This window comes from Delphinus delphis, chromosome 4 (assembly GCF_949987515.2).
Source record: "Delphinus delphis chromosome 4, mDelDel1.2, whole genome shotgun sequence".
Lineage (NCBI taxonomy): Eukaryota > Metazoa > Chordata > Mammalia > Artiodactyla > Delphinidae > Delphinus > Delphinus delphis.
Genome location: NC_082686.1, coordinates 45,648,456 through 45,672,980, shown reverse-complemented (window position 1 = coordinate 45,672,980; position 24,525 = coordinate 45,648,456). Strand labels below are relative to the sequence as shown.

The 24,525-nt window shown below is 37.8% G+C and overlaps 1 protein-coding gene across 1 annotated transcript in view; it reads right to left on the bottom strand.

Annotated features, from left to right (window-relative positions):
* CRYBG3 (crystallin beta-gamma domain containing 3) overlaps nt 1-24,525 on the bottom strand; it is a 114,926-nt gene that overhangs the window by 42,939 nt on the left and 47,462 nt on the right. Inside the window, exons 5-14 of the mRNA XM_060010509.1 lie at nt 24,448-24,492; nt 24,094-24,209; nt 22,393-22,540; nt 17,179-17,315; nt 15,794-15,908; nt 14,603-14,638; nt 12,305-12,438; nt 8,707-8,833; nt 811-953; nt 579-705 (exon numbers count right to left, since the gene is read on the bottom strand). Coding sequence (XP_059866492.1) covers nt 579-705; nt 811-953; nt 8,707-8,833; nt 12,305-12,438; nt 14,603-14,638; nt 15,794-15,908; nt 17,179-17,315; nt 22,393-22,540; nt 24,094-24,209; nt 24,448-24,492 — 1,128 coding nt within the window. The remainder of the gene's footprint in view (nt 1-578; nt 706-810; nt 954-8,706; nt 8,834-12,304; nt 12,439-14,602; nt 14,639-15,793; nt 15,909-17,178; nt 17,316-22,392; nt 22,541-24,093; nt 24,210-24,447; nt 24,493-24,525) is intronic.

Here is a 24,525-nt window from a genome sequence, read left to right as displayed (position 1 = left end):
CTGGCCACACTCTTTCATAACTTCGTAATTTTGCACATGAGGAGATGATTCCCTCTTGGTGAACTGCCTTTTCTGCCCCACTTCCCTTCCTGGCAAAATTGCTTTTATCCTCTAAGACATGACTCAATGCATCCTCTTCTTGAGGAGAGGCATGGTCCCCAGCTCCCCAGGCTCTCCATTCTCCCTTCCCCTGGTCCCTCAGCACTGCCTACACACTTCATTTCCTCACTAGTCATACCATAAGCAATTGTGCATATGCCTGTCTTCTCTAAGAGACTGAGACAGGGCAGTCTTATTCATCTTTCATCTCCAGTGATCAGTCCTGTCTGACACAGCAAAGGCACTAAATAAATGCTACTGAATGAACTGATCAAATTACAGAGTACCTAATCATCGAGGTGCTAATGCCAATCTACTAGCTCTCTATGGAATCTGCAGAAATCCATATGCTGTTTCATTTTCTCTATAGATACATACAAAATAATCCAACAGCTCCACTTTTACAAAAGCCTGTTCCATGTGTTCAATTGTATGCCATTACATGTCACTGGCATTGGTTATGTTCACATTTAACTCACCAGTTGGATAGGTCGTATTGACATGATTATATTATTTGATCCTCCCCAGTCAAAAAAGCATTTGTATTTCCCTTTCTCTAAAATGTATTGTTCTCCACAGAAGAACTTCTGCTGGTAGGCAACCCATCTAGCAGGATAAAAAGTAAAAAGAACTGAGGTGACACAGAATCGAGCAACCAATAATTTTAAACACCAAAGAAGCTCTAGGTTCTCAGAATAGGAGACAACTTACACGCCACTTTTAACGTGAATGGATCTTGTTTCACTGCCAAAACCCATTTCTTCTAAGTCAGAAATTTCCTGATTTGTAATGTCAATAAACTTTCCACTTTCTAGATCAGATTCAAACAGTGTGATAGAAGATTCTATGAAATTCTAAAAGGAGGAAGAGGAAAGTTTAGGAGAACAATGGTATTTTGTTTTACGGATTGCTGTATTTTAGCAAATTTTCACATACTTGTGGGATGATTTTCACACAAATAAATCCAGGAAGAATTTTAAATGGCACTGAAAACAATTTTAATAGTCACTACTCCTATATACTTTAAAGAAAAAAAATAAGTCTGAATTTACTTTAATCAGGAAAACACATTTTTATGAAATTGGAAATTAGTCAACAGTTAGTAAATTGCCAGGACTTACAGACTATCACATATGACACTAAATGTAAAGGAAACTAAAGTCTCACTTATGCCTAAAAAGCAAAAGCCATATGAACCGAGAAGTAAACACACAATGTACTGTGGGCATTGTGGGAGAGGATTTTATGAGCTTAAATGTAACAGAAAAAATAAAATCCGCTTGACAAAAAAATTGTTCTTTAAAAATTAAAATCAGAGGACATCTCTGTATAGTCAGACGGCATATTTAAAACAAAAATAACAGAAAGATTCTAAGACCCAACTTGACAATCAGCAAAAGGCACACATAATTCACAAAAAAGATTAATGTTAAAAACAAACAAATGTATAATTTCACTCATAAAAATGAAGAAATTCAAATTAAAACAGATACAATTTCACTTTTTAAGTTAAGAAAGATCTAAAAACCCAGTTTTACCAGGGAACGTTCCTGGTGGAAATATAAATTTTACAGCTACTTTAGAAAATAATTTAGATATATATTTAAAAGACTGAAATTGATTACATTCTTTGAGTCTGAAATTCCTTTTTTCTTAAGTTTCCTAAAACTAAATGATAGCCAATTTATATGCAAAGATGAATTATTTATCATAGCGAAAGCTGTAAAAAGTGTAAATGCCCCAAAGATTTACAAACATAAACCTTTATGCATCCAGTGCTTGATGGAATAAATACAATTAAGCAGAGTTTTTAACAAGCTAACAGTTAAAAATTATATCATACACTTACTAGTGGCCAGGAGCTTTACATGCCTTATTTCCAATGTGATTATATTACTATCACTCCCATTTTACAGCTAACAAAACTGAGTAACTTGCCTGATATAACACAGCTACTGAGTAGCAGAGATTGAATTTGAGTCCAACTCTGTCTATTTGTCTACTCTAAACTCTTAATTACTGTCAGATATAAATGTAAGGATGAAACAGTAGGACAAAAACTAAAACTTAAAAACTTGGTAAGATTACAAGTTCTCCAAAAAACCCCAACTTTCATCAAAAAAAGACTAGAAGAAAAAAAAGAAAATACCAAGACTGGTTAACTTTGGGTCCAGAAGTTGAACAATTTTACCCTATATTTTTTTCAAAACTTTATAATAGGTATATTTTTAAATGGAAAATACAGAATGCATTAAAAAAACAAAACAAGAGGGACTTCCTTGGTGGTCCAGTGGCTAAAACTGCACTCCCAATGCAGGGGGCCGCGGTTCAATCCCTGGTCAGGGAACTAGATCCTGCATGCCCCAACTAAAAGATTCCCACGTGCCGCAGCTAAAGATCCCGCGTGCTGTACCTAAAGACCTGACACAGCCAAGTAAATAAATAAATATATTTTTTAAAAAAACAAAAAACAAAGACTCTTCCTTTCTGCCTACTATATTTCATTGTTTGTAACTCAAGTCTTAGACCTATGGAAAAATGTTATCAGCTTCTATACATCTCAAACACTATCAAATTTCTCATTATGATTATTATTATAAATATTATCTAAGATTTCTAGTATAACCATTCATTTTACATGAGCAAGCAAAACAGTGTCCAATAAAAACAGAGCACCTATGAGGAGAGAAAGAAAATACATTTAAAAACAAATTCTCTTGCACTTACAACTTGTCAAGTTTGAAGGATTTAAAAACTGCTAACACAGCTGGGTCAAATTTCATTTGAAATTTTCAAAGATAAAGGCTTTTTACCAGAAATTTTTATTATAAAATAATTTCTAACCCATATTCGTGTTCTCAATTCCTGCTTGAGAGTAAACATGTGCAACCTGAGAACACCTGTCACCTTCATTACTTTCTCATGGTTCTCAAGAAAACGGGAGCAGGGTGGATTTACTCTTCATGACTCCCACCATCCCTCATTTTATTAATAGAACACTTTTCAAAACACTTGCACTTGTTATCTCTTTTGAGCTCCCCTTAAACCCTTATTTTACATATATATGTGTATATATACACATATATATACATATACGTGCACATATACACAGATGTCTATATCTATCTTGTTACAGATATAGATCTGCCATTTTCCAGATACAAATCTAGAATATACATATATTAAATCAAGGCTTCAACATCCTAGAAGAGATTTGCCTTAAGGTGTCCAGGACAAGCCTCCCCAATGACATTTTACAGCCTGGGCGCCACATCAACAAACCTGGTTATATTGACAACATAAACTTCCATCATCCAAGGAACACGAACATGCCTCTGTTTCTTGCAACCTGAAAGTGTGTAAATAGCTCCAGGCGGCTGTGAGAATACAATGCGGTAATGACAACTGAAGGCGCCCATCTGGGTCCTGGTCAGGAACTGGTATCAACAGCTGCCGACCAAGTCAGGCCCCATGACAATGGGCAGGTCTTCAGCAGCTCTCACACGTGGACCCCTCCTCCCATACTCTGGTGATTCTGGAACGCTCCATCTCTGCTTTTATCTCCTCTGCCCCTACAACTGTTCTCTACTCCCTGTTAGGGTTGTAGGAATTGAGTGGGGATAAGCTGACATAAACCATGGGTCACTGCGTCACGCTGGAGTGAAACGGGACAAAGACAAGCACAGATATGTGCACATGTGCTGGGACTGTGCCTTTTCATTGAGAAATCACTTGTGTTACGGTGTCATGGACTCTACTTGAGCACTGATTTGCACAAAGCCTACTGTGTGGGTCGTGGGAGAGTGGCGGCAGTGAGGAGGGTGAGCTGGGAAGCAGGCTGAAGGCGCAGGCCATTTGGCAATGATGCAGCCGGGAGCTGAGCAGAGGAGGAGGGACCCACTGCCACAGGACGCAGTGCCGAGTACAACTGCTGGCAGCACATGGGTTCACAAATAAATTTACTCATGTGGCTTGAGTTTGTGTCCTTCCTACTCTGGCTACCATTCCCAGAGACGTGGCCAAAGGCCACAGGAGACTCCTAAGTGACATCGTTCTCTTTTTTAATCTCCTGCTTTTGTGTATTCATGCCTTGTAGCTTCTGCCTTCCATCTTTTTCTAAGTATGTTTCTGAGCCAGGCTTTGGTCTTTGACCCCCTCTGCATTTTTCACTCAAACCTACCAAATATACAGTATCTGATCCAGTTGACTAGTTGCCATCAATATGGTGTCCCTGCTGGTCAGAGTTCTTAACTCCAAGCCAAATCCACTCATCTGGGGCTAAATCTCAAGGGTCACATGTATAAAGTATGGGATAAAATATGCCAGAAAACACAAAAACAAAAAACCAAAACTTCTAACTGCCTTGCTCAGGAGGTGACTGCCACAGGACACAAGTCCTGTGAGGTTACTAGGTTATTCTAGGTTATTATCATTCTGACTATAAGCACAATTACATAATACTTAAATTTATCAAATAACTTTGAAAGTCACACAGATTTAAGTGGAGCTCTGTTGCTCCAGAAGGATGAATAATGATGTAACAACCTCAAATCTGTACTCCGTTTTGTATTTTTAAAGAACTTAAATCCAATGAAAAATCTGGGTAGTCTAATATGGTTTCAGGTACAGTACTCCCCACTGTTAGAGCAAGCTAATGAGCCATTGCTTCAGGACCAAAAATAAGTCTTAAGGATCAGTAATTTGATTATTCTTAAATTCCATAAAATCCCTCAGCTCATTGGGCCCTGGAACTCTTAGGCTACAACCCCCCAGGGTGGGCAGCGTAATACGAGACACCAGCTGGGATCTGGTGTATCCATTAATTTAGGAGACATAACAGTGTCTGCTGCACACCACCTGGTTTCAGAGATCTGAAAAGAGGCCCCAAGTCTGAAAATCATATCAAAAGCAAATCCAGAAGTTAGGCTAGTATGAAACTGAGGAAAAACAAGCATCCCAAGAAAGTTTTATAGAGGAAACCAAGAAATAAAAATTCCTTCTTTAATCCCTGGAGTCTAAATACTGCTATATTCCTTCTGGTCCTTTTCGCTTTAGAAAGTAATCAACTCCAAGTCAACATATCTGCCTGACTCATTTGGAATTAGAAACACATTTCTGGTTGTCCTCTCCAAAGCAATCCATGACACAGATCACATTATCCCTAAGGAACATATCCAGAATCTGACCTTCGCAGATCCAGAGTGTTCCACGCGCTACAGCCAGGATGTTAGAAGACTGCATTGTGTTATGCAACTTTTCTGTCCTCTATTTTCTATTATTTCAGCTTAGATCTTAAATGCAGTGCTTCACTCTTCCCAGGTGAGAGACCTCTGAGAGTCTACATGGGGAAAAGATGTCTCACATCAACTCTGCCTGCTAATCACATAGGTTGACATAGGTGACAACCCCAAGAGCTTTAAATCCTATTTCTAACAATACTGTATCATATATTTAAAATTTTCAGAGGGTAGATCTTATGTTGTGTCTTACAGCACAAAAACATTAATAATAATTATAAACAGGGCACGAGGAAGCTCTGAGAGGAGATGGCTATGTCTATGGCCTTGATGGTGGTGATGGTTTCATGGGTGTATACTTATTCCCAAACTCCTCAGTTGTATACAAAAAATATGTACAGATTTTTACATGTCACTTATACCTCAATAAAGTGGTTTTTAAAAAAGAACTCCTCCCCAATTATATGCTATACCTGGAGAGTATAAAATATTTCATCTGAAAACATTTTCGTGAACATACATTTAAATTATAAATAATCTGAAAATTATGTAAATATTTATTTATATTTATACATGTGTAGTAGTCTGCAGAGTAACTATATATTTATAGCTACAAATGAAATGCTAATAATCCTTTGGCTGAATGAAATTCCAGCTTTCTACTCTTGAAGTGCTTAAATTTTTTACTCTAATCATTCTGTAATAAAGGAAAATGGGTAATACGACATGGGCTCTAGAGTAAGACAGACTGCCCCTCAAATCACAGCTCCACACTCGGGCACAGTACTGAACATCTTAGATCCTCAGCTTCTGTATCTATAATATGGGAATCGTGAGTCTCTATCTCTTCATTTTTGTGAAGATTAAGTGCATGTATGCATGTAAAGCCATTAATAAGTACCTGAAAATGTTAGGATTATTATAATGAGGATTATGCTAACATCTTTACAAGGTAAACTAGTCCTAATTTTTTTTTTTTTTTTTTTTTTGGCTGTGTTGGGTCTTCGTTGCTGTGCGTGGGCTTTCTCTAGCTGCCGCGAGCAGGGGCTACTCTTCGTCGCGGTGCGTGGGCTTCTCACTGCAGTGGCTTCTCTTGTTGAGGAGCACGGGCTCTAGGGGCGCGGGCTTCAATAGTTGTGGCGCACGGGCTTAGTTGCTCCGCGGTCTGTGGGATCTTCCCCGACCAGGGCTTGAACCCCTGTCCCCTGCATTGGCAGACGGATTCTTAACCACTGTGCCACCAGGGAAGCCCCATAGTCCTAATTTTTTTAAAATCTAATTTAAAAAGATTTTCTTTGAAGGAAAGTCGTACTTATTTGTACAAAAACTGTGACATCATTTTTGTAAATACCCAAAACTTTTGTTTGCAGAGGTAATTGACATGCCAATCTCTGCTAATTTTTCCAATATATTTTATCATAGACTGTCTATATCAAACATCTCCTAAAATTTTAGCTACATAGTTATACAGTATTTTTAATTTTTACATTTTCTACTATTGGGAGAGTTCAACTAGTGAAATCTTGGGGTTTTGGTTTGTGTTTTGCTTGTTTTAGTCATAGTCATCTTTGGAAGATACCATCATATTCGCTGCTGAACATTTCTAGGAGCAACACTTCCACCCAACTCTTTTTTTTAAATCAGGAGGGAAAATTTTAAAAATTACTCAATACTAGGTGGAAGATGCTTTGAATCACAACCCTTAGCTTCCTCGACGCGTGTGGTCACAATGACCTAAAAGAAAAAAAAGGCTGTATTGTGTTTTGTCTGGCTTGCCTTTTAGTGCTCAAGTAAGGAGTAGCTATGTAGAGGAAACCCGTGGCCCTTGTACATTAGAATTGTGAACTAAATACCTCAAAAGCTATCTATCCATTGCTCATGCAAACTCAGTGCCCAATCTTCAGTGGACTGTGTTACATTTCTTTTTGGTAGAACCGGTTTCCAACTCACTTTCTTACTAACAATGATCACTCATGGGAAAAAAAAAAAGCTCTCCTGTTCCCTGTGCTGCTTCTCTCCCATTTGGGCTCCTCATGCCTGAACAGGTGAGGGTTTGCACCAGTGGTGTTGGTGGCCCCCGGCAGACAGAAACTTAAGGAACAGAGCACATAACCCCTGTGCTCATGCAAAGCCCACGTGGACCCAATAATCACCCTTCACTTCATTATCAATTCCTTCTAAAGGAGGCTTTGGAGGCCATGCCAGATAGCTTAGAGTTTATATGGGTAAAGATTATTTTGGAAATACACTGCGGTGGTATAACTCCTGAATTATGAGAAAACATGCCCCTCTGAACACACCAAAAAAGTCTCCAGAGCTGGTCAGAAAAATGAGCAACATTTGAGAAGCCCTGATATCCTGCAGAACTCTCTAACATCAGCTTCCGCCTGGAGTCCTGGAACATTCTAGACCTCCTGCCTCCAGGCTTACTTACCTTCTTCACCTCATGCCAAGAAGGTCAAGAAAAAAAGTGTGGGCTCCTCAACATGGCATATAAGGCCCTTCGTTATCTGCCTCTGTATTCATCTTCCCAAAGTTCTGCCTAATATCCCGACTTTGCTGCATTTCCAAAACACACCAGGTTCACTGACATGAGGGTTTCTCAACCTCAGCACTATTAGCATTTTAGGCTGATGATTCTTTGTGGTGGGGGGCTGTTCAGTGAATCGCAGGGGTTTAGCAGCCTCCCTGGCCTCTACCCGCTAGATGTCAGTAGCATGCCATACCACCCCCCGCCCCAAAGTCATAACAGTCCAAAATGTCTCCAGACACTGCCAAATGCCCCCTAGGTAAGATCACCCCCAGCTGAGAACCACTGGCTTACATCCTTGCCTTTTTATATGTTAACCTCTTGCTGAAACACCTGTCTTTCCTCTTCACCCTGTCCCCAAATTTCTTCACTTGGCTAACTCTCAAACTTGAAATTTCAGCTCAGCTGCCCTCTTTTCCTCTCTACTTCCAAGGGGAAGTACTTGACCTTTCTCTGGGTATCCTGAGTACTTTGTGCTTAATCCAGTCATAGTCAAACAATATCAAACATTTATATAGGTGCTATCTACCCTATCACTGCCTGCTCTGCGAAGGCAGGGACTGAGTCTCTGGCCACCATATCTCCAGCACCTGACACAATACATCTAACAAAGCAGGTGGTCAAAAACGATTATGGAATCAATGGATGAAAACTAAACATAAATATTCTATATTAATCATGGCAGTTAAGAAAGGCATGCAAGTCACATAAGCCGTTCAGTTTAATGCTCTCAGGTATTAGAAACATTTTATAATCTTATGTTCTACCAGAGGTCATATCCAGTTTACATGCAGAGCTAAAGAAGAAAAAAGAAAATTAAGAACAAGGAGGCTAACTCACAGCTTGTAAGTACCGGAAAGACAAGATGGAACCACTTAACGCGCCACAGGCACTACTGTCTTCAAAATCTCCTTCTTCAAGCAAGAACTGCTGGCCTTTAAAATGTTCTTTTTCATAGGCAACCCACCTAGAAATACAGAGGACATCCAACTGAGTCATTGATAAAACTGCAGGCAAGAACGCAAGAGAGGAAATCATCATAAAGCACCGCGTTGCACATCACCGTATTTTAAAAAGCAACACGTTTATTTTGCTACCATTTACAGAGACAAACAAATGGTGTATGCCTCATGGATCAATAGTTTTTATAGTTTGGAGGCTTTTCCCAACAAAAGCTTAACTGTTGTAGAACTGCAACAGAGGAACTCTCATTAAATGTTTGCAGCATGACCCGATACTACATCTCAACATGGTCGGAGAATAGTTTGCCGAGTAAAAACTAATGGAAAGCACAAATAGCCAATGAGAAATAGTGCAAGCCCACACTGAGATTCAAAGATAATCAGTCTTATTTTTCTGATTAAGCTCTGCTGGAACCCCAGAATGATTACTATATTAAATATTTATTTAGGGTTTAAATCAAAGGAACCCGTCACCAGCTTCAGATCTGAAACACATTACAGGTGGGTTTAGCAAGCAAGAACTGGGAAATGCGACTGGGCTGGTATTAGCCCTCGTGGCCTAAGTATATACAAAGACTCCTGTAAATATGTATGGGTAGGAAATGTTGCTCCCACTAGTTTATCAGTGGTGATAATGGAAACTGGAAGCACTGTGGCAGTCTTTCCAGGGACACAGGTTTCTTGACTTCTAAAATTATCAGTACAGAACACTGATAAACACCGTTAGTCATTAGTCCTCCAGGAAACTTACCTTTATTTGGAGCAATCCACAGTAGCTAACGCAACGTGGGCATAGATGGTTCAAAACACACGTTGACCTGATTAAATCTGCCTTCAGCTGGCACTGTGTAACTAGAGTGGGACCCCCTCCAATGGGGCAGATTTCAAGGGTGACTATTTTGGGCTCCTGGGTTAGGGACCTCTGAATTCTGGAGCTTGACAAAATGAAGCCAGGTAGGGCTGACTACAATTATTTTGGGAAAATACAAGGAATATCCCAAAGAACCGTTTTCATAGGGTACAAAAATAACAGTAGCCACTCAGTAACCATGAACCTGTCTCCAATTTCCTTAGTGCATATGGCAGGGTAAGGGTCCACATGAGTTGGAAAAAACATTTTATACATCTTCATTAATTTGTAATATATAAAGAAACTAACATTATTTTATTCTTAAACTATTATGTGAAAATAAATTTCACACGAGAACTTTCAAATTCTAAGTTTACATAAATGTAGCTATTCGAAACATGCTTTTAATACACCTGAATGGGAAAAATAATATAAGATATAGAAGATCTAATATTAAAGGACAGATCAGCAATTATTACATAATGACAGTTCAAAAATCTTCTGCCCAGCTTTTCTCAATAGATAAAGTTTTGATTAGTATTCAATTTATATATCTGGGATATTTAAAAATAGATGTTATCTGAGAAAAATTAAGACACATCAACCTCACTTTCCCTAGACTCCTCAAGACAAGACAGAGGTGAGGAAGAGTTCCTATTACTTACAGATAAAGTTCAAAAGTTAAAAGTGAAAATAATGAAATAGAGAAGCAGTAAAACAAAACAAAAAAATAGTAGAAATTGTGAAAAACTAACGAAGTCAGTTGTTCACCTTTAAATTAGGACATCACATTTTTCTCCTGCAGGTGTCATATAAAAAATGAAAGTGTGTATACTGTTTTACCAGCATAATATTTTGAGATTTTTATAAAATAACTGCAAATACACTCAGAAAATAACAATGCAAATCACTATATAGTTAATGATAAAACCATTCAGATCCTAAAGGAAAGAAAAGGCAAAAAATATTTTATATCAGGATTAACAAGAAGCATGTGTGTCCACAGATCAGAGAACACTGTTAACTAAATACAACACAATAAAAATCTGTTTATCTAAAAGAGCTGTGTTTTTCAAGCCTCTAATAAAATTTTTAAATTCAAAGATAAGGAATTAGCTGATTACTAATATGTCAGACTCAGACAGGCTGGAACCTGGGACCCTTTGCTGCAGTGCTGCAATGCTTGCACCTGAACAAACCTCTCCTGGAGCAACAAAATACAAAGAAACTATATGGGACTAAAAATAACTGAGTACATGTGCAGTTGGGGCAAATTCTGAACAAAAGATACAAAGAGACCAAAAAACACAACTGCCACTTTTGAAGTGCCTGGAGCAAAGGCAGGGGGCTGGGGAGCAAAGGCAAGGCACTGTCCATGCCCCCTGCACACACCACCACCTAAGGGGTGGGCAAACTACCTAAGCTACCCCTCGGGCTCAACCCCTGGACACACCCTTACCCTCACCCCATATAAGGAACAAGCTCACCACCCGCTCAGGGAGTGAGTAAGAAAGGGAATTTGTTGTTTGTTCTCTCTCCCTCCCTGCTACAGCAGGGGCCCCAGTGAAGACTTGCCTGCATTTCTTGTCAGCCTCCTATTGAATAAAGAGGCCAAGAACCCTGGTAAGTAACAAGACTAATTATGGACATGACCTACATATCTAATGCATCGCATACTCTCTTATATTTCCATTTTGGCTAGTGTGGCCATTGCTTGATTTATTGTCAGAAATTGCAAAGGTTAAGTCTCTAAATGTAGACCCTTGACTGATCTTAAACAAGTTATTTAACTTCTATGAATAAAATATTTGAGCAGCATCTTTTGCTAGAATAGCATGAACAAGTTATATGATGTTATTACTGCAAATAATACGAGATATGGATGTTTAAATTAAACTAAACCATCATTCCAAACAGTCCAACCTATCAACAGAGAGACTAACACAATGGGTCTGAAGGAAGTCTAGCACTGAGTTGACAATGGCAAATAAGCTATGAGGAAGGCTTCTTCTCTATGGTTTTACCTGCCAGGATACAAAGGCACATCACAGGTGCAGTCATGGATTTTCTGGGGTTCTTGCCCCAGTAACTGCCGATTGAGACTAGGATAGCAGCATGATGGTTACACTTGGGTTTGTACTTAGAAGTTCTTAGGGAGCTTTCTTAAAACAATGCAGGGCCAGAGGATAACCAGTGTCAAGAATCCTCGACTTTGTAAACACACAATCCAGGCTACTTCTTTAATGAGGGAGGACTCACTGCCAAGATGCTCAGCACAGAAAGTCAACTAAGGTAGAATAGGGGGTAAAAACTGGGGCTCTCATTCATGTGCACGATCTGTCAAAAAGTAATTTTATCTTGCAATTCTTATCTTCTATATTGTGTTTAGAAATACTAAGTGTTTAAGTTTTAGAAACTGTTTTCTTCATTTAATCTATCTCAAAATCTCTAATACTAACGAGTTCACAGGAAGCTGTCAGTAACTAATATTTTTTATTTCCCACATTTCAGAAGGGATGTATAGTTTTAGACTAAGGTAGGTTGTTTTTTGCTCTGCTTAGCACGTGTTTTGTGCCGATCTTCAAAAATCGACAACTGAGTCACATATTGAAAATATAACACTCACACTCCACCGATGACACGCATTGATCCAATTCCATGAAAGTCTACATCATTTTTTAAAAAATTAGGGACAGAGTCTACATGTTCACTAAACTCTTTGGCCTGTCCATGGAAGTGAGGTTTTTCATAAATAATAACCTGAAAAATATGAAAGAAAATTACTTAGCAGGCTCATATTTTAGAATAGATACATACTGATTTACTTAAGTGACACTAAAGGCCACAACCTGAATTAAGGGCCACTGTCCATTTTCTTCATTAATACATACTCAAAATATAGCACGCTGTCTGACATTCACAAGGAATATGTGAGTCTTTATCATCATAAAGCTAAAACATCTTGATAATATGTTTCTCTCGTATCACTATACTCAAGCATGATTACATTGTTCTAGTTACCCAAATCCTAGGACCATCTCATGGAGTAAACTGTCTTATAACTGGTTCTTGAATTATCTTTCTACGTTTTTCTCTCTGTTCAAAATTTGATACAGACCTGCCTTACAGTTATTTAATGTCCTCTATAAGAAATAAAAACTCTCTAGGGGTTCCAGGGCATAATGACAAATTATCTACTGGTTTGAGAGAACATGCTGTGTCTTGTAGCACTGCTTGTATGGTCACTACTAATCACTGAGAAGAATTAGATATGCAAATTCCTGAATTTAAATACAAAACTTCCTAAAAGTTTGAAATGATTGAAAGAATTTTGGTATTTTTATTGGATATTTGGTTCAAATGGGGGAGGAGGGAATGTAGTAGGAAACAGATTTCTAGTATTTCATTTACTTCAAACTTGGATTGGTAGTAGTTCTTCTCTTCTACCATTCTGATGCTCTTTACTTCCCAAACACAAGCTGCCCTTAGTACAGGAAAGTGATAAGAGTGATAACAGCGCTCATCTATCCACACTCTTATCACTTGGTCCTATTTATGGCTAATGGCATAATTTGTGTACAATTGGCAAATAAGACCCATGCTTAGACACACTGAACCAGCAAGTTATAGCTTCTTTATTAAAAAAACAAACTGAGAACATTATGCAGACTGAAAAAAATATGTAGTACTGTTCCTGCTGTTTTCTACGTATTAAATTTTCAGAGTGTTTATTGGAAGTGATGAAGTATTATTTGGGTTTAATACATGCTACATATGCTGAACACATTCAAACTAAGTAAGAAGCAATAATTTTTTGATGAGTAAGTCATAAGCCAACACCTAACAACGTAAAAATTGTGACTATCTAGGATAGCCATTCCTTTCACACACCTCTACAACTTGTCAGACTCCCAGCCTGTCGCACCTGAAATTCTCATTCAGCAGACAAGGAGATTGAGACATCACTCAGGGAGTGTCACAACTAACTGTGTCACAACTAATTCTGAAACTATTAGGTCACTGGTTCGAAACCTTGGTTGTATGTTAGAATCACCTAAGAAGCTTTGAAAAATTTTAACCACACCCCAGACCAAAAAAAGTATCTCTTCCAGTGGAACCCAGGCATAAGTATTTTTTTAAAGCTCACACATGTATGATTCCAACATACAGCCAAGGTGTATTAGAGATAGTCAGATACTAAGTTTTAAAAAACTCCATCTATGTGATTGAGAAAACGGTAGTCAATTCCAAAAATTAGGAAGCCCAGAAATGGGAAAGCTGGAGGAGTTGTGCCTTGTTTTGGAGGAGAGGAGGATGAATCCCTGTCTCCCTGCCTGTCTCTGGAAATGCTGTAACTTAATTAAACAGAGGGTTTCTTCCTATCTCTCTTTACCATAATTTTCTAATTCCATTTCTTTTCCTTTCCCAAAATGTACTTAATCCTGGCATTATTACTACCCCAGGTTTCATTGCCTCTACCGTTCCCTTCAGATACTCATACTTTCAAACTGACATCACCTCATAGGAGCTGCCTACACCTCCTTCCATCATCCTTGATCTCCATCCTCAGCATCACGCCCAAATGTCTGCCAGGTATTTCCACTTGAATGTCTAGCTGTCACCTCAACCACTCCACAAAACAAATATCAAACCTATCATCTTTCCACCCTGTTAGGAGGTACTTATTGGGTCTGACTAGGTTGTCAGAACAGACCTCCACCTTTGCATACTGAGCCCTCTCCTCATTCAAGCCTGGGCTCTCAGCAACCACTGTGTGCAGTCACTTCCCACCACCCCAATATGCATTAGCTAGCTATCATTAGCATACGTTCAGGTAATCATTTTTTTATTTTAATAGTCCAAAATACTTAAAGATTAATACTCAAACTTTTTAGCCTGCTACCAAAGTGTGTTTAAGACTCACCTTTAAGTTCATAGGCATTTCCACTTTCAGTCCACCCTTAAGATGACAAGAAATTTTAATATTAGACATACACATATTTAAAGTACTCAAAAGTAACTAAGTGATGTATGTAGGTTATATAAAAATCTGATCAGTGAAGATTACATATTAGTCAAATTTAAGTTGTGTATTTTAAAATTTAGAAATTTAAGTAGAGAACTCTACAGTGGTCAAAATCAAGTCAGACTACTCTACATCAGTGTAGATGGGGTAAGAAATCTTAAAAGATACTTTCTAGAGTATAACCGCTACAAGGAAGGAAACCAAACTTTAGTGCTTAAGTACATGTGACCAATTAAAGATTTAACCCCACAGCGGAGTGTCTCAAAACAGTGGAGCTGTTAGTAGGTTTAAAACTTTCATCTGGCAGAGTACATTTCTAAACCACATAATACTAAATTGCTTCTCTACAATTGCTTGGGCTTTCTACATTAGAGAGAGCACTTCCTCTTCCAAGTTCTATCAACACGTCGTATCACACTTACTATCTTTGTGACCACAGGGGTGTAGAGCATAAAAGGTAACCCACTCCTCACAAAAGCTCTAGTTTATACTTTCCTTGTTTCCAATGGTACTCCACACTGTGATATTCCTTAAAATTTCCCAGTTTTTCCTGTTGCTTTTTTAAAGGCACAGCACAACCATAATGGTTTATCACATAGTATCATTTAACTGAAGTCTGCCCCTCAAGTAAAAATGTTTGCAACAAAATAAATCATTAATGCAGGCATTTATTACTTTTAAGAAGGCAACCATTGACAGAACTGCCCATTTATTATTAATGCTGAACTTATCATTCATTACTGCAATGGAAGAGTATAATTTCCAACAAGCAATTTTCTAATAAGCATCAAAAAAACAAATTCAGAACTTTTTAAAGTTTGCAAAATTTTCACAGAATACTACTATAAAGAAACTGCTTGTATTGTGATAAATTTAGCACAAAGTAAATTCAGACATCTGTCTTCTAGAAAACATTAAAATATTTTCACACACACTGAAAGAAACAGAAACACAATGTATGAATAGTTTGCCCATTCAGTAGGATACATATACATTTCTCAAGACCGAGATGCATGACCAATCATCAGAGCTATCTTAATTTTGAATTCATGGATACTTGGGAAAATGCTTCTTTTTAAATATGCTTACCATTTGAAGTGGATGCAATGATTTCATTTCTGCTGCAGAAATCTCAGAGAGTCCATGGTCTTCCTCCAAAACTGTGGCTTGCCCCTTGAAATTAATATCTGGGTAGGCAAGCCAACTAAGTAAGAAATGAATGGTTGGTTAAAGTATAATAGGAATACCTTAATCTGGTTCTGTAAGAGTTGAAAGTTAAAAAAAAAAAAAGCTACAAAAAGTAAAAGAAACCTCTGTCACAGAATTACACTAGTAAAACACACTCAAAGTGACATTGCCAGACAGCATATAACAATGAGTTAACAAGTTGTTAAGTACTTACATTCAGATACTATCCTAAGTTTATTATATGTTTTCCAAGCACTGGCATTGCTTTCTTTAGAATTTTCCAATATTTAAAAGGTGTGAAACAATTACAATTAGGATGTAACTGAAAAATAAAAACCATTCCACTATATTCCATTCTTTTTTAAACTAGGACAATAAGAGGTAGGGATTCCACTAAGCGTTTTATACCTTTGACCCACAGTTTTAGAATCAATATCAGTTCTTGGGCTGCCTCAGGAACAGCATTTGAAATAAGATTCCTAAAAAACCCATTTAGCAACCAGCTAAACTTGATAATTACAGACATTTCTCAGGATCATGTCAATTACTGGGTCTGCCCAACAGTTCTAATCTACACTTGGGGGAGATGAAGAAAGATGTCCAACAGTGACCCCCAAATTCGACACTAACCATCTCCAGAGCAGATGAAAATGCTGAAAGAGAGAAGCATCCATGTTGAACCAGACATTACAAAACTTATGATTTAAGCCAATCTGGGACTGAATTAAGATTGAATTTAGATCCACAGTCCTGAAGATACCTTTGGAATCAGAAAGGGCTAGTATCAAATCTAACGCTTACCAACTGGCAGCCTGGGACAAGCCACTTAATTTCCTCATTCATGACATGAGAGCAGCTCTACCTGTCTTCCAGGAATAGAGGAGTAATAAAAAGGTGCCATGTCCCTGGTCCTACGAGGCCCTCAATAACTATCAGCACTGAGACACTCTACAAATAGCTCAGGCTCCAGAACTTTAGGCCAGGGACATGTATTTATTTCTCAGTCCCACAGTCTGGTAGATGAAAAGACAATGGATGCATCTATCAAGAACTACGTCTGAGAATCTGTATCTGCTCCTGTGAGTCACATACCAAAGACTTAATTGGATCCGAACAAAGACAGAATCTGTTTTAATCCCTGCAAAAGTCTTCCTTGGGTATCCAGAAGTATAAACAGTAAAATTAACTAAAACTTCAGAAATGTGTATGTCACCAATTGAAACATTAAACAAAAAGTTAACTTTGGTAACCAGCAATCACTGTAATAAAGAGAAACGGATACGTACACTCCTGACTTCACAGTAAGAGACACAGATTTGGGGATATTCAGCTCTTCCAAATTGGGGACTGCTTGCTGTAGGTAGATAGGACAACATGCTGGGTCAGACTGTGGGCAAAGTTCTATCTCTGGAATGCTGCAATCCTGAAAAAAAAATTGGCTTTGAAATATCTAGAGACACACACTCCAGTATTCTCAACACCCTGGACATGCAGTTACAATTATTCTCATTGTTCAGTTGAATTTCTATCCAAAAACAGCCTAAAGGAAGTACTGTTTCTCCTTACCAGTCTGTTAAAATAAATTTTTCTAAGGAGTTACGTTGATAACATGAAAATTATAAATATTATTGATTGAAAAAGTATTACTCCAATTCTCTCTGCTTTGTTTTTAAAAGTCTTGCTCCATTAACCAAGGTTCAGATTTACCAAACTATCTGAGTGCCAAGAGTCTGTAAGCCTTCCTTCTTAGAAGCATAACAAAGCCATAGGGAGGAAGGGAGTTAAATAAAAGCTGATCTCATGGGGAACATAAAAAATAAATAACAGAGAGGCACTGCTCCCTCAGCATGTTATCCAATTTACATTGACAAAGAAATAGGAATTAGAGGTGAGGGCAAAGGAAATGTTTTCCTACTTGTGGTATTTATTTTCTTTAGTACAAGTTGGTTTGAAGAAGAAAGGCATTATGAAATTTGAACCTATACTCCGTCACACGTCCACGGTCACCATGTCCTGTCAAACTTTCCTTTAAAATTTCCACTGTCAAGGTTCTTCATCAAGGCCAAGACTTTGATTATGGGCCTAGGCCACCAGTCGAGTAAGCTTACTCTTTATAGAGCTGGGCCTGTGAGAACACCACTTCCCTCATCATAATCCTTGGCTCAAGACCCAAGCATTTCAAATTTATATTTCTGTTTTCCTTTCTATAATATGACAACAACCCAGTGAGCTATACTAACTCCCCAAAACTCTTCAGTCATACTGGTATCCATACTACCTCTGCTTCTGGCCTCTCTAACCTTGGTAAATGTTTCCCTTATTGTAACTAAAGACAAAATTGTCTGTATTATTACTTACGAAAATCTTTTCTTAAATTTTATCAGAATATAGTTGATTTACAATCTTGTGTTAGTTTAAGGTGTATAGCATAGTGATTGTTTTATATATATATATATATATATATATATATATATATATATATATATTCATTCTTTTTCAGATTCTTTTCCCATATAGGTTATTACAGAACACTGAGTGGAGTTCCTTGTGCTACACAGTAGGTCCCTGTTGGTTATCTATTTTATATACAGTAGTATGTACGATAATCCCAAGCTCCTAATTTATCCCTCCCAGCCACGTTTCCCCTTTGCAAACCATAAGTTTGTTTTTGGTAGTCAAGTCCTAACTCAAAAAAGAGCTGGGACGAAGTGAGAGAGTGGCATGGACTTATATATACTACCAAATGTAAAATAGATAGCTAGTGGGAAGGAGCTGCAGAGCACAGGGAGATCAGCTAGGTGCTTTGTGACCACCTCTAAGTGGAATAGGGAGGGTGGGAGGGAGGGAGATGCAAGAGGGAGGAGATATGGGGATGTATGTATACGTATAGCTGATTCACTTTGCTATACAGCAGAAACACACCATTGGAAAGCAACTGTACTCCAATAAAGATGTTAAAAAAATAATTTAAAAATTTAAAAAAAGAATAATGGGAGAGACCCCCCAAAAATAAATTAATTTAAAAAAATACCTTATCATTTCTTAAAGAATCAAAACCACAATTATTTTTCTCTTCTCTAAAACTACAGATGTGCTTCTGTCTGAACACACAATCTATCTCAGTAATCATGAATGTTTAATTACACAACTCAAGTTTCAGTAGCATAATTCTCATCCAAGACATTGTGAAATTCAAATGATTGTGCTTTAATAAAATAGGTAAATGCAATAACAATTAGAGGTGACAGTTATTAAACAATTATATTTTTATTATAATCTGCTTTGCAATTTTAAAACTGCAATTTTCTGATTTTTTAATCTTTCTTCAAACTGAGTTCTCTTATTAATCGTTCTTAATCATTCTTATTAATATGTAAAAGCAAGCAAGTTGATACATCTTGTTTTCAGAAAGTTAGTTCTAAAATGCAGTACGGTAAAAAGGTATAACCTAAAATATCCTTTAAAGTATAAAAGGTATATTTCCTTCTAAAGTTTCATTTAAAAAACAGCCAGAAATCTCCAGAAGTCACCTGTCAATCTTCAAGACTCTTTTGTTTGCTATTAAAAATAGAGCTCTAGTAACATTATTTAAAATGCTGCCATACTAATGTTCCCCCAGGGATCTGAGGTACAGTAACAGAATACATAACTAAGTGTCTCACACAAATAAGTTTCCTCTGCATTGTGTTACACAAACAATGTTTGGGTGGTGTATTTTAAAAGGGAAAAAGCTAAGAGGCATGAGTCTACCACAACACAGAAGGAAACAGATAATGGAAAAAGCATAATGATGGCTAAAAAATTGAAAATAAAAATAAGAATGCTTATGCTCTCAACTATCTTTACTAGAGGACAAATTTTTTTCTCTAGTTGACTGAAAAAGATTTCAGTGATGAGTTCTATTTTCTCCACGGTGGCTATTCACAGAAGTAATGTCTTTTGCAAGATTTGTATAATTCTTGACAAAGGCAGTAAACACTAGCAACTGAAGGGCGCCTTATGGTAACCTAGCAACAAGAAGCAGTTTACTCCTGGTAGAATTTATATGGCTTCCTCCCAGACTTTTCTAGTCATGATATACTTTATAATATCTTGGTGAAATCTACAAGCTTAGACTATTAAAGCGACTAGTAGGAATGGAGACAAAGCTATAGGAGAGAAACAGGGTGGGAATGAATTACAAAAACAGTAAGAAAAACTTGCCTCCACCTTACATGAAATACCTCCAGTCCCTGATCGAACAACAGATCTCTCTCTTCTCAGCTCATTAATGAGGGCACAACCTAAGTAACTTCTGAAAGAGGGAAATGTCATTCTTTGAAAATAAATATTAAATGCGTAATAAACAGAGTAATGCGCAATATTCCTTCTTTCTGTTTGAGAAAAGAAAGCACTTGACTCAAGACTCACTGCACTGCTACCCCACCTCCAGTTATTTCCACTGGGGGCAAAGATGACCCTTGAGCAGAATCTACAACTGCTGATGACTGATGGTATCTTCTGTTACTTGCTCTATCTATTCACGGCAAAACAAAGACATCATGAAAGTATTTTCTTTAAAGAACATTAAAAGTTTGACTACTCAGACTAGAGCCACTAAAAGATGCTGGAACAAGCTAAAGCTGGCGTAGGCCTAGGTGAATTTGGAATGGCGGCCAGGAAAATGAAGCTATCGATAGGCAGAATTTTGACAAGGTGGGAGAAAGGAAGCAGTTTGATGCCTGATTCTTGCTTTGTAAAATATTTAGAACAATGCTAATGCTTTTTCCATTCAATGCTCAATAGTTCTATTTTCCTTCCTCACTAATAGTTGCGAGCATGTCCAAGACAAGCGGGCACTAACACTGCAATTTAAAAAATGACTCCACAAACAAACAGTGGAAGAAGAAAAAAATGCAAGTATGACTTATTCTTTCTTATAATATATTCGAAGCAAATGGCGGAAGTGCAAATACCCATTTATATACCCAGGCTCAACAGATTGAAGTTTTGTTTGATTTTATTGTTGCTTGATTCTGGGTGGAGGTTGCTGCTTACAATACTTTATTCATCTTTTTTTTTTTTCCCCCACTATGCCTGGCACAGTGCCTGACATTCACAAGGCAGGCACAAAACCACACATTATTTAAATCTTAGAAGATTCCACCTACAAACTAATTATCTGTTTCAAGGAATTTCTCGTGAGTTAGCTAATTATGTGAGCACTCAAATGCTGCTTGCTGAGCTGAACTGCTTGCGATTAAATTCTTCAATGAAAACGAACAGTGCCCTCTATGTTGTAGCCATCAATCTCCCTGAAGTACCAGCAAGCCACCAACATTCACCTCAGTATCTGACACATGTGGCTCTGTTAGGGACTCCCTCACATCTCCCGTGCTGCCTAACTCCTGTTCACTCAGTCAAGATGCCAATCAGGTACCACCTCCTCTGGGTGAGGTACCTCTTCTTCGAGCACCTGTAGGGCCCTGCGTAGTACTTCTCACAACATATGGTCATGTGATTCAGCTGTCTCTGACCTAGACTCTGAGCAATCTGAAGTACAAGACCGTACATCACTTGTATTTCTATTCCCAATGCCTATCACAGTATTGGGTCCAAAAGAAGACACAAACATTTGTTAGACAAAGGGTTGTTTAACAGTTTTGCAGAAGGTATTAATTCATGCAGACACTCCTTTATGATAATATGAGTTTTCCTGTATGTCCTCTTATTTTTCTATATGCTATCTGCAACTATCAAGGTTAAATAATGTTGATTCAAGTCATCATGATAGGGTCCACTCCAATTTAGACATTTTTAGCATATAAATGGAATCTCCATAATTTGAAAAATATATATGTCCACGACTGTCACAGGAGTCACTGCGCTAAATCATGGACTACATTACTGCCGAAGGAACTCTTAAGAATACATGGGAGAATTCTGTCATTATCACTAACTCACCCCTCCTCTAAACCACCAAGGCACTTCCCACAAAATGTTTCATTATGTGGCAAGACCTTCCTCATCTTAGTATTAAATAATATTTTCTAAACAGAAAATAAAAAAGCAACACTTTTTCGCTTCCTCTCCCCATCCTTCCTTCTCTAATTTCTTCTAACACTCGTCTCTCTCCCCCTTTCTCATAAACACCACACACACACACACACACACACACACACACACCCCTACAATGAGGAATAGAAATCTACACTAGAAAAAGATATATTTGTAAATATCTTATCCTAAAGATGTCTGGATGGTATACTCCTACTACTATTAAAAATACATATACATAACGTAACATTTTATGTGCCAGATTACATGTAATATTTTAAATTTTCATTCACTTAACACTTTATACATATCTGGTCAAAAAATTATCAATATGATATGAAGATTAATAAAATTAGCACAAATATTAGCAACCATTTCCTAGCATTGCTGGGCCAAAGTACAGCTTTACTACATGACAAACAAAATAAAATAAAAAATAGGGATAAAATCAACTGTTCCATTACCTTTAAGACACGTTTGATAGACCCCAATACAAAGTTTCTTTGTGGATGCTTTCTGTTCTGAAGGATCCAGTCATGATTTAACACCTTTTCCCCTTCTTCTAGTATACATTTCTGACCTTGGAAATGTGGTTTCTCATATAAAATCCAGCTGAACAAATATGAAAGCATGATCAGTTATAATTAATTTTCTAAGAAACGAGGCATAAAACAAATGATACTTATAATTCACAGACCATCTTCTCTACTTAAATTTTAATATCTGGGCTATTTTCCACTACTAGCATATAATCCTATTTTGAAACAATGATAAATATGCTAATGTAAGGATAAGCAAAGAGTGAAGAATAAAAGTGCACAGAACTTGGAAGTAATACTTCCTGAACACAGCACCACAGTCTATGCCTGTGCCTATATTTATGTATACATACACTTTACAGATGCTGTATACACATTTACATTAAAAACAATAGCTGGGGCTTCCCTGGTGGCACAGTGGTTAAGAGTCCGCCTGCCAATGCTGGGGACACGGGTTCGTGCCCCTGTCTGGGAAGATCCCACATGCTGCGGAGTGGCTGGGCCCATGAGCCATGGCTGCTGAGCCTGCGCGTCCGGAGCCCGTGCTCCGCAATGGGAGAGGCCACAACAGTGAGGCCCGCGTACCGCAAAACAAACAAACAAACAAAAAAAACAATAGCTTAACAATTCCAAATTCCACTTCTACCCTAATTTTCCTGTCATTGGACAATAGAGCACATGTGTCTCATTTTATAACATGAAGATACACTACACGACACTGCTTTAACGTGACTGACCAGTGGGTAACGCAAACACTGGACAAAGAAACTCTGGCCCCCACATGTCCAGGGGACATGGTCCATAATAACAAATGAGGTTTTCCATCATTTTTACACCATACAAAGAATCTTTCACTTCTTGAGCAGATCAGTGATACAAATGACTTTTTAAAAATTTATTTTATTTATTTTTGGCTGCATTGGGTCTTTGTTGCTGTGTGTGGGCTTTCTCTAATTGCGGAGAGTGAGGGCTACTCTTCATTGCAATGCGTGGGCTTCTCATTGTGGTGGCTTCTCTTGTTGTGGAGCACGGGCTCTAGGCACACAGGCTTCAGTTGTTGTGGCACGCATGCTCAGTAGTTATGGCTCACAGTCTCTGGAGCGCAGGCTCAGTAGTTGCGGTGCACGGGCTTAGTTGCTCCACGGCATGTGGGATCTTCCTGGACCAGGGCTCGAGCCCATGTCCCCTGCACTGGCAGGCGGATTCTTAACCACTGTGCCACCATGGAAGCCCGATACAAATGACTTTAAGCATGTGGCCTTCACATTCCTTAGTGTCCCACAAATTTTGAACTCATTTTCAAAGCTATGCTTCGTTCAATTGAAGCCTTCAACTAAACTTGCCAAATCTATCCTGCTAATAATGCAGTTACAAAATGGTACTGATTATATATACTGTATATATTAGGACTTACTACTTACTGCAGGCTGTAAGTACTAAAAACAACCTGTATTTTCTGTCACAGTAAATAAAGAGAACAATTAAGTTATAAAATACAAATAACGTTTCAAACAGTTATTCTAGAGGAAAAGGAATGTGACCTCAATACAAAAAACATAAAGCATAAACAGCAAGAAAACACTTAATTTAGGGGGAAAATGCTATAAATTTTAAGAGATCTCTTACCAGCCCCTTACAACCTTTATCAGTACCCCATTCGGAAAGGACCAAGATGTAGCATCGGGAATATTACAGTAGATCTCTTGTTTATATTTACTTCCATGGAGATCATAGATAACCAGCTGCAACACACAGTAAGTAGGCACAATAACTAATTTTAAGAATGCATTTAAAATTCCAAAATGTCCTAGAATGTAGAAAATAAAACATCCTAAATATATAAAAATATTACTTTAGATGCTAAACACTTGAGTAAAACAATCATGTTCTAAGTCAGTTAAAAGTACTTACTTTAAACTCCCAAACGTAAAAGTAACCTTACTTCTTTTATTTTAGTCTACCTAAGAAACTTGTGCTTACCTTCCCAGGTCTTGGGTTACACTTCAGAGTCTGTTTGTCAACATTCTGAAATAATAAAAGTGGAAGAAGTAAGCCTTA